At 46.6% G+C, this 13,896-nt stretch overlaps 1 protein-coding gene across 2 annotated transcripts in view; it reads left to right on the plus strand.

Moving 5' to 3' along the window:
- The window catches only part of MORC2 (MORC family CW-type zinc finger 2), a 959,542-nt gene that overhangs the window by 260,498 nt on the left and 685,148 nt on the right, over positions 1–13,896 (plus strand). For both annotated transcript variants that reach the window (XM_069619348.1, XM_069619349.1), the window contains exon 8: positions 10,369–10,525. In XM_069619348.1, coding sequence (XP_069475449.1) covers positions 10,369–10,525 — 157 coding nt within the window. The remainder of the gene's footprint in view (positions 1–10,368; positions 10,526–13,896) is intronic.

Consider the following 13,896-nt stretch of genomic DNA (forward strand, 5'->3'; position numbering starts at 1 on the left):
TGATAACAGTAATGAGCGAAATACAATAGCCGTCGTGCTAGGCCTTGTGAACATTCGGAGCATGTAAGTACAGAGAGAGAAGGGAAAGAGGAAGCGGTAAGTGCTAGAGGTTCCACAGAGGGAGCAGAAGTGCCAGAGCGCCAGTTGCAAAGGCAAACGGGTGAGTGCCAGGCAGTGACAACTTGGTGGACAAGGGGTCACCGCCAATACAGTAAGTGCAGTCCTGTAAGACGACATAGGCCAGTTGGTGTCCGAAGGCAAGTGCTGGGGGAGAGCGGATGCTGCGCGTAATCGGACAGAAGGCCAGGACCTAGAAGGACACACAAGGGCCCAGGCCACCAATCGCAGCGACTGTGAGGGTTTATCATGGGAAGGGGGGAGGGAAGGTGGAGGAGAAGAGAAGTCTTCAGGTGCTTGCAGAACTTGTGGTGATCCGGCTCAAGACGGAGAGAAATGGGGAGGATGTTCCAGAGGAGGTAGCCAGCCGAGGAAAGAAATCGGCCACCCGCTTTCTGCATAGAGAAGTGCTTGACAAGCAAAGAGTTGGAGCCGGACGACCAAAGGGTTCTGGCAGGAGCCTATTTAGTGAGAACAAGTTGCAGATGGCGTGGTACCCAGCCCCAGACAGACTTATGGATGAGGCAGAGGGATTTAAATTTGATCCTTGTAGCAACCGGGAGCCAGTGGAGAGAGTTTAGGTCTGGAGAGATCTGGTCCGTGGGCTTGACGCCAAGATAAGTCTTGCTGCCTTATTCTGGAATAGCTGGAGGGTGCAGAGGGCAGAAGGTAGATTGAGGAAGAGGCTGTTGCAGTAGTCCAGCCTGAAGAGTACCAGAGCTCTGGAGACATTAAGCTTCTGGGGGAAAAGTGAGGAAGGGATGAATGCCTCCGAGGAGGTACAGTTGGAAATGGGCCTTCTTGGCAAGGTCCAAGATGTCAGGAATGAAGGAGAAAGAGGTCCAAGATGACTGAAGTTTCTGGTTTCAGAGGAAGGGGAGGGGGAGAGCCCATAGAGAGTGGCCAGAGTGAAGGGAGAAAAAAAGGGAACAGGAGTCCCAATAGGAAGAATCTCAATCTTGCTGGCATTGAGACAGAGCTCATTGGGGGTGCACCAAGATCAGATTGCAGACACGCAATCGGGAATGACAGAGGAAGTTGGAAGAGATGCAGATGGTAGTCTGCAGAAGAGTTGGGTGTCATCTGCATAACACTGGAAGTGCGGGCAGATAGTGGAGATTAGGTGAGCAAGACTTGAGAGATAGATGTGAAAGAGCTAAGGCAAAAGAATAGAGTTTAGGGGTATGCCACAGGTGGCGATAGAGATGGGCGTGGAGAAAGACCCCAGGAAAACCTGGGAGGGATGGTCAGTGAGGAAGGAGGTCAGCCAGTCCAGTGCCCGCTCTGAGATAAGGGTATATTGGAGCAGCTTTATGAGGATGGAGTGGTTGACTGTGTCAAAAGCATAGGCGGGTTCGAGTAGAATGAGACCAGCGGGTAAGTTAGAGTCAAGAGATGAGAGTAATTCTTCACAGGAGTTCAGGTTAGCAGTTTCCATGCCTCTGTAGGCTCGGATTCCAGAGTGATGGTTGTGTAGGCAACCAACAAGTTCAGTATGTGGGTCAGTTGGGGGGAGACCAACTTCTCCAGAAGCTTACCAAGGAAGGGAGTGATGGAGATGGGGCGGTAGTTAGCCAGACACAAGGGGCCGTCAGAGGGCTTTTACAGGAGGGGGCGCACAAGGGAGTGCTTGAGGGAAGCCCAGTGGCAAGAGAGTATTTGCAGAAATAGGCGAGTGCAGGGGCTAGGGAGCGATGTTGTCTTCATAGTTCTGGAAGAACAGGGGGGAGACCGGTTTGGAAGAGACCTTCATAGAGTGGACAACTCTAGTGACATTATTCGTTGTGACAGGAGAGAAGGAGGAAAGGGTGGGGGCGGGGGTGGTGAGGGCGGCAGGGGGGGATGGATGGAAGGAAGGAAGGAAGGAGGGTGGGTGGAGGAAGTGAGCGAATTCAGGATGTCTGAGTTTTAGCCGTGAAATGGGTTGCCAGTGCAGTGCAGAGGGCTTGGGAGGGAAGAGGTGATGTAGATACTGCAGCTGGATTGGCTAGTTCCTTGCAGATTTTAAAGAGTTCAGCCGTGTTGTTAGAAGCTCCAGAGATGTGGGCCTGGATGTGAGACCTCTTCTTGGAGCGAATGGAGAGACAATATTGCCTTTGGAAGAGGCTACAGGCCAGTTTATCAGGGGATGAGCTTGAGGTCTGCCTTTTCTGTTCAACAGCTCTGCACTTGGGTTTCAGGGCTGCTAGATCAGAATCGTGCCAAGTTTTATGCTTGTTGACATGTTTCAGACAGATCCTCATGACAGGGGCAAGAATAACGAGAGTGTTGGTGAGATGGAGTTTGTTGAAAGCAGAGTCAATAGTGGAGTCGGTTGTGGGAGGAGGGGGGAGATGAAGGTGAAAGTGAATGCAGTAACTGCCACTCGTTTCATCGGACGGATGTCTGCAAATGAGGCAGGCAGAGCTGGGGGTGGTTCGGTCAAAGGGCCGAGAGGTCCCAGGTGGGAGGAGAGGAGGGAGTGGTCAGACCAGGAGAGAGGCGTGGAGAGAATTGTAGATAGCAGAAGATCAGTATGGATGAAGGCATCAAAAGTCTGTCCAGCCAAGTAGGGAGGACCAGAGGGGAGAATAGAGAGGGAGAGAGAGAGGTGCAGAGGTCACGGGAGAAAGTGGGGGCTGTGATTGACGAATCAAGGTGGATGCTAGTCACCCAGAATGAGGAGTTTAGAGGTGGAAGTCAGGTGAGCGGAGGAGTAATCGGCTCATTCTGAGGATAAAGGTTATATCGGGGCCAGGTGGCCTGTATATCATGGCAATGGTCAGAGAGGAAGTAGGAGAGATGCCAAGCTTGCAGACCAGACTTTCAAAGGAGGAGTAGGGCTTGGTGGGTTTGAGGGAAGAAGGGACCCACTCTGGGAAGATCAAGGCTACTCCTACACCAGCCCAGTTGGGACGAGACTTTGAGGTGATCTTGTAGCCATTAGGGAGAAGGGAGTCAAAAGCAGTGAGTGAGCTGGCATTTAAGCATGTCTTGGTGAGAGCAAGGACATCGAGATCAAAGTCTTCGAGGAAGGAGATGTCAAATGTTTGATAGCATAACGTGCATTAAATGTGGCGAAGTGAAGCCGGTCACCGGCCTTGATATCCTATAACGCAAATAAAGGTTGTTGACAGAAAAAAAATAGCATCCTCCTACATCCTCTCTTGTAATCGTTTTTCAGAAGAAAATAACCTGTCTGGTAATGAGATGAGTAAAAGCCCAGGAGTGATAAAGAAACCAGTACCTATTAGATAGTCTGACAAAGAAACCCAAATGAGTCCCAATGAGTATGACACAGACACAAAGAAAGGACTACCATGAAAGTGAGCTGGGAAGCCCCAGAACAGCTTCACAAAAAAGTAGTTATCCAGAAACATGTGCAGACTCTCGTTGCTTTCAAATTATTTAAATGTTATTTGTTGAACAATACCTTCCTTCAAAGAGAATTTCCGAAAACTGAGTTTTTGCAATTATTTATTTTATTCTTATTGATTTCTTTTTTGTTTTGTTTAATTCATCGTACATAGAGACAGTATACATAAAACGATCATTAAAACTCCATTACAGAACATACCATAAATTCTGTACTTCAAACAATTTCATCACTTTTGACCTAGCAACATATTGTGATCATGCATACTCACTCATTCCATTCCATGCATACCCATACTATAACCATTCATACTTGTGCAAAATCTATGCAATCCTAACAATGTCTAAAAAACCAAGGGTCGTCAATTCGACCTCTGATGCTACATGAATTTTAGTTTTCTATCAATGCAACACACTTCCAATCTGTTTGGCATATATTAACAGTTTCCTTCTAATATTTCCAATTGCCACACATTATTTTTATCACCCAAAGAGAACAATTGAGATCCAAAAAAAACATAGAACTTGAGATGTTATGTCTTCGAGCATGGTTCAGATATACTTTCACTACCCATGACCTCATCAAGGCATATACAAGTGTTGTCATTTCTAATCACAATAGCAGGTGTTGAGTCTAGTTGGCCAGTGGTAAGTCTGTCTTGTCTTTGTGTTCCAGGCTCCAAAGCTGTGTAGTTTTTCTAACAATGTTCATTTTGTGGCATCCATCGCATCCCAAGAAAAATAGTGTCTTTATTTGCCCAACGCTTCTGGCATTCTTTAAGCAAGCCCCACTTCTCATTCAATTGTGGGGTTCCTCACCTCCCTTGTGGTGATGTCAATATCCGGTAGTGTAGCACCCAGTCCTGACACATCATAGGATACAGAAAACCACTATATTCCAAGCCAATGTCTGACATATAACAGTATTCATCCCGGCTGGTTCGAACTTGGTGTATTGACGATATGTGAATCACTGCTCTACCATGCTGTTGTGTCGCATCCGCGTTCACCGGCAAGGCAGCAGTCCTTTGTGAAGAAAGGAAGTCCCAGAACAACAGCATAAAAGTGGGAGGAGCAGGAGAACATCATAGAGACGAGGCGTTTCAAACCAGCTCCAGGAGGGAGACTGGTGAACCGGCGTGAATACTGACATCACGTTAAGGAAGACTCAGAGATGAGCAGGTGTCCGCAAAGCACCTTTCCACAGAGAGCCTACCGAGATGCTGCAAAGCTGACAGCTGTCCCAGGAAGGACCAGGCAGTGAGGAGTGGTGGCTGATAAACAGGAAGAGAGGAAAACCCTTTGTGCCAGTACCACTGCACACAAAGTATGCTGAAGCGTAACTGGAGGAGTAACCGCCAAGCATGAGACCTGTCCTGACAGGAGGAGAAGACCAGAAGGACAACCCAATGATGTGGCCCCTAAACTGGGAAGATATCAGGAAGAGCAGGCGACCCGGGGAGAAAGATGGCCATAACAAGTGGTACAATCCTAGTTGGCATAGTGCCAAAAATAAATATAACGATTGGGATCATCCTACTTTTCCCAGTGGTACTGAGAACTGCGACGAAAGACTTGGTTCAATATACGTCTCCCACAGTATCAGTAGTGACCGGAAGAGTGAGAATAACTACTGGACTCTTCAAACTCGTCCCAGTAGTACCAAGAGTAATAAGAAAAGTGAGAATAAATACTGGGTTTAGCAACCTCATCCCAGTAGTATACAGAATCCTGAAGAAAGTAATAATCCTTACTGGAAACATCATACTTGTCCCTGTGAGAGGACCAATATTCAAGAGGGAGGGAATTATCATTGGGTACATCGTACTAGTCCCAGTGAGAAGGCTAATGACCAGAAAGTGAGAACACCAATAATCTAGGAAATAAGAACCTATACTGGGCTTACCCTAGTTAAATCAATGGGAAAGTGAGTGAACAAAAAAATAGTGAGTCACCCAGAGAAAGAGAGACTTTTATCCACCTATGGGAAAGACCATTAGAATCAAAGACCTAGATGAGGAACTTTGACCAAAGGGATCTTTCAATACCAGGGGAAGTCGGAAGATTGGGAGAACCCCCTTCACGAACTGAATGAACTTATGCGAAAGATAGCTAAGAACTATATGAGAATAATTTTCTAAATGAGGAACTGAGCTGCGAAAGCCGCCCCCAGGAAAAGTGAGTCATTTTCTGAGTCTTTAGTTGGTTTGCTTTAGTTATAGGGTTGGCATAGTTTAGTTTTGGACATCAGACTGACGACAAGCATCTTAGTTTTGGTAGGCGGGGAAACCCATAGCATGGGGAAAGTGAGCCCTTTTCTTATTATTTTAAATAAAAGCATATTGAAATGGCAACTACTAGTCTGTGTCCTCCTTCTGACCCGCCGCACATGCTAACTGTAAATGTCTTGTCTAAGTCCTGTTAAGATGCTATTTTATGTTCAATGTTCATTAACAGCAATAACCCACTGCTGCCCTCCTACCACCGTATATCTTTTAGATGGTGCAAAAATATACATGAATTAATTTTTAAAATATACTATCTTAGTGACCGGGTGGAATAACATAATATTTCACATTTCGGACTCAGTGATTGTCTTGGCACTGCAAACTAGGTACTACATTTGTAGCTTATCCTTGTACATTCTGTATAGATTAAAGAGGAGTCCATATATCTAGCCTTCGTGGACCTATCCACAGCTTTTGACTCGTTAATAGGACTAAGCTGTGGAGGGTCCTCTATAAACAGAGTATACCCAACCCCCTAGTCAGGAATTTGGTGGAGCTTCATAGTGGTAACCAGGCTGTGGTGAAGTAGCTTGAGAAGGCGATCGCACCACATGGTTTAAGGTTGATAGGTGTGTTCACCAAGGGTACTTTTTGGCACTCCTGTTATTTTCACTATATACGAACGACCTTGATGATGCACTGCCAGAGGGCCAGGTGGATGTTCCTCGTTTTGGTTCTAAATGAATTCCGGCCCTGCTTATGTGAACGACGTGGCTCTCATTGCAAGAGCTCCATGTTCGCTGCAAAAATTATTACAAGATATGTAAACTTCATGTCCTCTTTGGACTTGAAAGTAAATGCTGCCAAATCAGTGGTTGTCACATTCTCAGCAAGTAAGCGCCTCAAAATGCGCTTTACTTATTTCACAGGACCAAATGAAAATATCCCTGAGAGGGACTACTTTACCTACTTTGGGGTTCCCTTTTGATAAAAATCTAAGGGGTCTTACTCACTTAAAGATATCTGCCGCAAAGATGGCCCAAAGTATTGGCGCCCTTAGAAAGTTTGGTTCAATATATGAGCGACAGACAGCCTGTGCCGATTATCATAGAAATCTATGCAGCACGTCCGAAAGCCATTGGTGTATATGGCTCAAAGGCCTGGGGCGTTGAAGATTCGCACACATTACAAGTGGTGGAAAATCAATTTTGTCATAGAATATGTCTGCCAAAATGTTCCCTGAATTTGTAATTTTATATAGAACTAGGTGTTAACTTGATTTACCAATCCTGGCAGAGTTACCCCTCTTGAGATGTGGCTATCCTCTCGTTCAACCTCTAAAGCCAAACTAACCAATATCTTTCTTCACTACATAATCCCTCCCCCAGGTGTTTTTTCAAAACTGGAAATTAAAGAGATAATTATGAAGTTGGTTACCAATTATAGGATTGTATGCCCAAAGTACTCTACTATACGTGCTTCCTATCTGTTAGGGCGAGTTTTCATTTTAGTGCTTGGTTCCTTTCACCTTAGGGACCCCCAGCTCTTTTGCTGGACTTAGGGACTTTTTGGTTTTGACCCTGGAGTGAGTGGGTCCTTTTTCTCGCTCTCTTGTGTGTTTTGGATTGTGTGTTTCCTTTGTTTTTGGAGTCTGACAGGCTCCATGGGCATCTGTATTTTGTGTGGTGATGCACGGCACCTTCAGTACAGTGTCACAGAGAGATCCTTTGGATTTATAATGAGGTTTGCGCACCTTTTCTTGTGTGGACTACTGTTCCCAGGAGTAGTGGAGTGAAGTTGACGTTACTTGCTATTTCCCTTTGTAGGTCCAGCGCACAGCATCTTGTGTGGAGTGCTGGGGGGGTTACTTAGTGGCCCCTATCCTACCTAATTATGTGTCATTTTTTGTGTTGCTCTCAGTGCTTTGGGTGGCTGGTGGCAGTGGTTTAATTTTCATACCATTGTGCTTTTCTACCGCAGGCTGAATCCTCAGCTGCGGTGTAGCGCCCATGGGTGGCCATTTTGTCAGGGTGGACCCGGTCTTCTTTTTTCGCCATTTTCTGGTTGCAGGGTCATTCTTGGGTTTTGCTCTGCACACCGGCCAAGGTTTGAGCCCTTTGTTCGTTTTGCCTTTGGCGGGCTTCAGTACTGGGGCCCGCATCTCTGACTCCAGAATGTCTGGAGCTGGTGGAGGTTCCAGAGGCTCCCCTGTTCTTGGGAGTGCCTGAATGCACCCGGTCCTGGTTGGCTGGCTGTCCTTTCGGGACAGCTGCCCTGTAAGGGGTGGCTGGGCTGTGCATGAGTGGGAGAGGCCTGCTTGTAGGGCAAGGGTTTTCAGACTGAGGTCAGAGTTGACCACTGGGAAAAACAACCTGATGAAGAAACCGTGAATGATGCTTGCTACATCCTCCTGGACCTTTGAATTGCCCAGTGAAGCCCTGCTGCTGTGCTGAAACTCCTTTTTCTGATCGACAAGAGAAGCTCAAGAAGGGATGACTTCTTCCCTTGGGTTAGTGGGACCAACTAACCCAGAGACAAACTTCACTGGACCACCTTCCCCGACTGGCTGTACTTCTTTGCTGCTGCAGGAACCGAATGCCAGGGGTCGCGAAATCTGTAGTCTGGTGCAATGTCTGCAATCCGGCCAGATGCTCCAGGAGTCTCCCCAGGACCCTCCAGAAGCAGGACTACCAGAGCTCGAATCCCCACACCAGAATGCGGGACTCAAGGAGTAAAGGAAGCCCAACCGGTGTCCAAGATCTGCAGTGGTGCTGTTTACCGAGCGCTGAAATCGCGAAGTGCCACTGATCTGAAAAGAGCCTGTAGCTGCCGCCAACCTATTAATTGCTGCCACAGGAGTCCTCCAGACGTCCTCCCTCTTGTCCCCACGACTGAAGCCCAGGATCTGCATCACTGAAACCAGACGGAAGCCAGCTGGACTATACTTCTTCTAACCAAAGGTACTGTTTCGACTTGGGGTACTTGCCTCAGTGTCTTTAGCTTTGCTCTTCTCAGTTGAGACTTAAAGTAGCTAATTTGCTCGATTTGATTTCAGCTCTACCCTTCACAAGTGTAACAGTTTGTGACTCTACAGTGATTTTTCTTCAACAAACTCTCTAACTTTGTGTAAGACTTTATCTAAGAAGTGCCTCAGCTCCATAGACTGTGCTCCAATTTACTTTGGCTTTTCTGGCTCCCTGCAGACTTTTCTAGTCCATTTGACTTTGATATATATACTATCCCTCGGAGGTGGTAACTTGGTTTTATACTGTTATTGCTGGGAAAGGTTTTTGTCTAGACTTCATTGGAAAATATAAGTGCTCACATGCTCCGAGAACCTGTTTAACCTTTTTCCTTCCCTTAACCTTTCAGTTCTATAAACCCCAGTATCTACAAAGTGTACTAGCGATATATAAATGCCACTACTGTCCTAGTTAGTGAAGTCACCTCAGGGTGTAGGAAGTTTGTAAGAAGTAGCTCTAACAAGTATCTACTAGCTTTGTTGATTCTGTAAGCATTTTAAAGTATATTTGATTGTTACACACATTGCCCTTTTCAAAGAATACTTATTTAAAAACGGCTTGTTAAATAAATAATTATTTATAACTACAAACCTTGAGTGCAAGTGTTACTTGGGTACTTGTATTTGTGGATTTCATTGCTCCAGCTCTCCATCTCACCTAATAATACCAAGGGGACAAGTGTTGTGTGGTCTCCCACAGGGTTACTAAATCAATTCTTGCTTAACACTCTCAGATCCCAATCTTGAAGCTCACTAAGATAAGTAATTGCTGCCTGGCCTTTTATTATTTGGTCTCAAGTCACGAACCGTGGGTGAATTCTACCCTGAATGCCTATTTAAGGAAGGCACTCTGGCTTAGAACCGAGTCACCGAAAGTCTCAACATGATCTGCCCATTGGTTTTCATTTCTGCGTTTTAAAAGGCTGGCTAATGTGTTCTTACTCTTTATCCTTTTTCTCAGGCTTTTATTTTACTGTGTTGTGCACTTTAATGACTTGTCAAGGCACAATTCGAATATGGAACCCCTTTTGAAAAAATTATAGGTTCAGGGTTCGTGTGATTAGGGTATAGCTTTTGCCACTGCAATGTATTATTCACTCTGACCACTCGTTCCTTTGTGGGAGAATGTACGAGGGCTGCATAGGGGGAAGTTTGCAGTATTGTTATTGCAGCTTAAAAGGTAAGAGCAATAAAATTGGTGCTTTTGGTAGATTATGGCATGTTTTGAGATGGCTCTGAGGGATTACTTGGAGAATACAAGCATGTTTCCATAAGGGATGCTAGTATTCTTTTGACCTAGCTTTTAGGATACACCAAAGGGAAACAGATGTTCGCTAGTAACATAACATAGCATAGCATAGTATTGTCATCGTCATGGATATAGCTTTCAAGAATTGCCTTGGAAATAGAGGTGTGACAGCACTGGTGACATTAGTTTGAGAGTATAGCATAGGCATAAATGAATGTGACAATTTCAGGTTGTACATTGATCTGAAAATGTATCAAGGATACAGCAGGGAAATACAGGGTGAGATGTAGGCTGTAGTCTGTGTTTTTCGTGACCTTTGAAATATAAACAAATCCAGATTTCTTTATTTTGTGCATAGTAATAATAAAGCTCTTAACTATGTTGATGTTTCATTGCAGGTGATTGTCCCTCTACCCACATGGCATTCTCAAACTCGTGAGCCCACCACTGAGAACATGGAGAAGTTTTCGATCGAAACAGAGCTTATTTATAAATATTCCCCATTCAGGTCAGAAGAAGAGGTCATGGAGCAATTCAATAAGATTGAGAAGAATGGTAAGTGACTTCCCCAATTTGTGGGCCATTCCCTTTACACTCAAAGTAACACACACATGCCCTACACCATATTCATTCATATTCCTTGTATTTTATGTGGATTCAAGATTGCGGAAAGTGCTAGAGGTGGAATTAAAGTAACAAGCTCAGTGCAACAGGCTGTTGATGCCAACCAGTAATGCAGTGGGTTATAGATGCATAACAAAGCAGGAACAGGAGTTAAATGCATTTTTAGCACTAACCGGAAAGTTTCACTTTAGGTCTAACAAAACAAATACAGCTCAAGAAAGAAATCCATGTGTTATACATAAAAAAAATACGTATGCATTTGAGCCATGACCAGAAATATGGAAAGTACACCACTCTATTCTAGATGACATTTTATTTTTATCGTTTTGGAGTGAATTCACCGGAATAGGGGGTGGGAGTTGCACAATGCAGCAGCAAGAGTATTTCTGACAGGGATTCCAGATGATGGGAGCGGAGTAGGTTTTATTGTCCTGCCCCTCTACCCGCCCTCTAACGGGCGGGTAGAGGGGCAGGACAATAACTAAAATTAGGATGTTTATAAATTTGCTGAGGGCAAGTTGAGACCATTTCTTTGGGGCACGTATTTGAAGATGGATTTGAGGCCCTTTCTTTTTTGTGTGCATTTTGCACCAAGTGCTAGGTCAGAATTCTGCTTTTTGGGGTTCCTTTGGCTAATTTGAGGCTTCCATTGTGCTATCAGACAGACCTCCAAAGAAGCCCGCCTCTGGCTGCATCTTAATTTTGATGTGCTGCCCTTAACAGCCCATTTCACTACTAGACAGGGGTGTTCCCAGACCACCCCGTTTTATCCCTGGGTGAATCTCATCCAGAAAGTATGTTGGAGTAGGGTTTTGTCTGCACTTTCATGTAGCCATTTTCTTTTCAACAATACTTTTTATCAAGCATTATAACAAATTAAAACAGACACCGCGTTATGAATATCAGCAAAGGCAGTCAGCAACCCCCAAATCAGCTCAATCCCCCCCACCCCCAACCCCCGGGAGTCAGGGCCGGAAAGTGCCCCTAGTCTGGGGGGCTACATACCCTAGGCCTGCAGAGGGTACAGCTGAGTCTCTCAGTCCTGTAACCAGCGCGTGAGTGGAGGCCTTTGGGTGAGGGCAGTGTATTCTGTAGCGAAGTCCATCCATGGAGCCCAATTATTTGTGAAGGGGCCCAAGTTCCCAGAATGAATTGCTGTGATTTTTTTTTTCCGCTGCCACCACTTCCCAGCATTTATACCACCATGATGAGCTTTCCGGACCCTCTGCACTCTTCATACTCGGGCCAGAGCAATTTTTGCAGCAAGGAGCAGGTGCGTGCACAGTCGTGACATGTGTCCAGAAACCGTAAATGCCCCTCCCCCCGTTTCACCCAAGAGAATGACCCCCCAGATCCCAAGGAATAGATAGACCCATGATTTCTTTGACGTGAACCACCACTTCCCTCCAGTACTTCTCCGCTTTAGGGCAGGACCAGAGGAGAAGGAACAGGGAACCTTGTTCAGAACAGCCTCTCCAGCAGTTCAGGGAGATGCCCGGGTTGAGTTTAAGTTGGACCGGCGTTGTATAATATCTATAGCAGATCTTGTAGCCGCTTTCTTTATTTGTGACACACTGGGTGCTTTTGTGCAACCTGGACCGGATTTTCCCCCATTCTGTGACATCAATCTCACGTCCAAGATCCCTCTCCCATTCCAACATGTAGCTCTCCTTAGTGGCCGGATCGGACCTATCTAGGAGTGTGTAGAGTGAGGACCACCTTCCCCCTGGCCTTCGGAGCGGTAAGAGTGAGCGCCAGAGCTGAAAGTGCTCTTGCCCCCTTTTCCTTTACCACCTTATTTGAGGCCCAATGCCGGAGCTGGGCGTATCGAAACCTCTCCACTTCGGAGACCCCGAATTTCTCCTTGCACCTCCTCCAGGAAGTCAGATAGGATCCGGAACCCTCACAACTGCCAAGCACCGAATCGATGTGGGGCGATTCCAGGGGTGAATTCAGGATTGTTCCACCAAGGGGTCAGTGGGCCTAGCCAGGCAGTGCATCCCCATTTGCAGGCTGCGGCTTTCCATTTACACACTGTGTTGCTGGTAGACGCAAGCGGGCCTTGCATACCCTGAACTTTGACAGGCGGAAGGTGCGGGAGGTCCGCCAGGGGCACCAGGCTCCATGCCTCTTCTATGTGCCTCCACCGGGGGGAATCTGAAGGGAGAACCCAGGCGAACGCGTGGGACAACTGCGCTGCGAGTGCATACCTCCGCAGAACGGGCTCCTCTAGGCCCCCCAGCTCCCTCCCACGGAGCAAGAATTTCTTCGATATTCTGGGCCTTTTCCCTCCCCAGATGAACTTTTGAACATTCCTTTGCAGGACCAGGAGTTCCTTGTCTGGGATATGCACTGGCAGGGCAGAGCAGAAGTATAACAACCTAGGGACCAGGTTCATCTTCACCGCAGCTATGCGGCCGAACCACGAGATTTCCTGCGCTTGCCATTGTTCTAAGTCTCGTTTGAACTCGCCCAGAAGCCGAGGGAAGTTGCACTGGTATGTTAAAGATGGAACTCTGGGGATCCGGACACCCAAGTACCCTGTGGAAGAAGCCGCCAATGGAACTGGGAGGACCTGGCCCAGGGCCGCCTTCTGCACTTTGGAGAGGTTAATTGACAATGCTTCCGATTTGTTGAGGTTGACCCTAAACCCTGAAAGCTGGCCGAATACTTCGATTTCGTTTCAAAGTAAGGGGAGCGAAGATAAGAGGATCAGCCATCGTGAGTAGGACGTCGTCTGCCTAAAGCGCCACCTTGTACTCCCGTCTTCCCACCATGAGTCCCCAGTTCTCCCGGATGCTGTTCGCAAATGGCTGCATGGAGAGCGCAAAGATCAAAGGCGACAAGGGGCAGCCTTGCCTCGTGCCCCTGGAGAGATGTAACGTCTCTGACCAAATACCATTGACCCGCAGTTGCGTTGTAGGGAGCTGGAAGTTAGCCATCACCCAGGTTACAAAGTTCCTGCCTAAGCCCCAGTGCTGCAGAATGGCCCAGATGTAACCCCATCCACCAAATCGAACGCTTTATGGGCGTCGAATGAAATTACCAGCATCCCTTCCCCCATTCCAATGAATTTTATCGCGTTGGTTGGCCACTTACCCCTAAACACTGTCAAAGTTAAATTCCTACACCCTGTACATTGTTTTTGGTATTACCTTTGTTTATGGGCCATGAGGAATGACACAATGGCTGTTCTGCATATGCAGTCTATTTTAAACTGGATGGGGGCCCCTCCATCTGTCTGTGTGTCTGTCCAAGAAGGTTAAGCCTGTCGGATCAGTCCTTGTCGGGGGGCCTCTAAA

Source organism: Ambystoma mexicanum, chromosome 10 (genome assembly GCF_040938575.1).
Source record: "Ambystoma mexicanum isolate Mex_15411 chromosome 10, UKY_AmexF1_1, whole genome shotgun sequence".
In the NCBI taxonomy this organism is placed as follows: Eukaryota; Metazoa; Chordata; class Amphibia; order Caudata; family Ambystomatidae; genus Ambystoma; species Ambystoma mexicanum.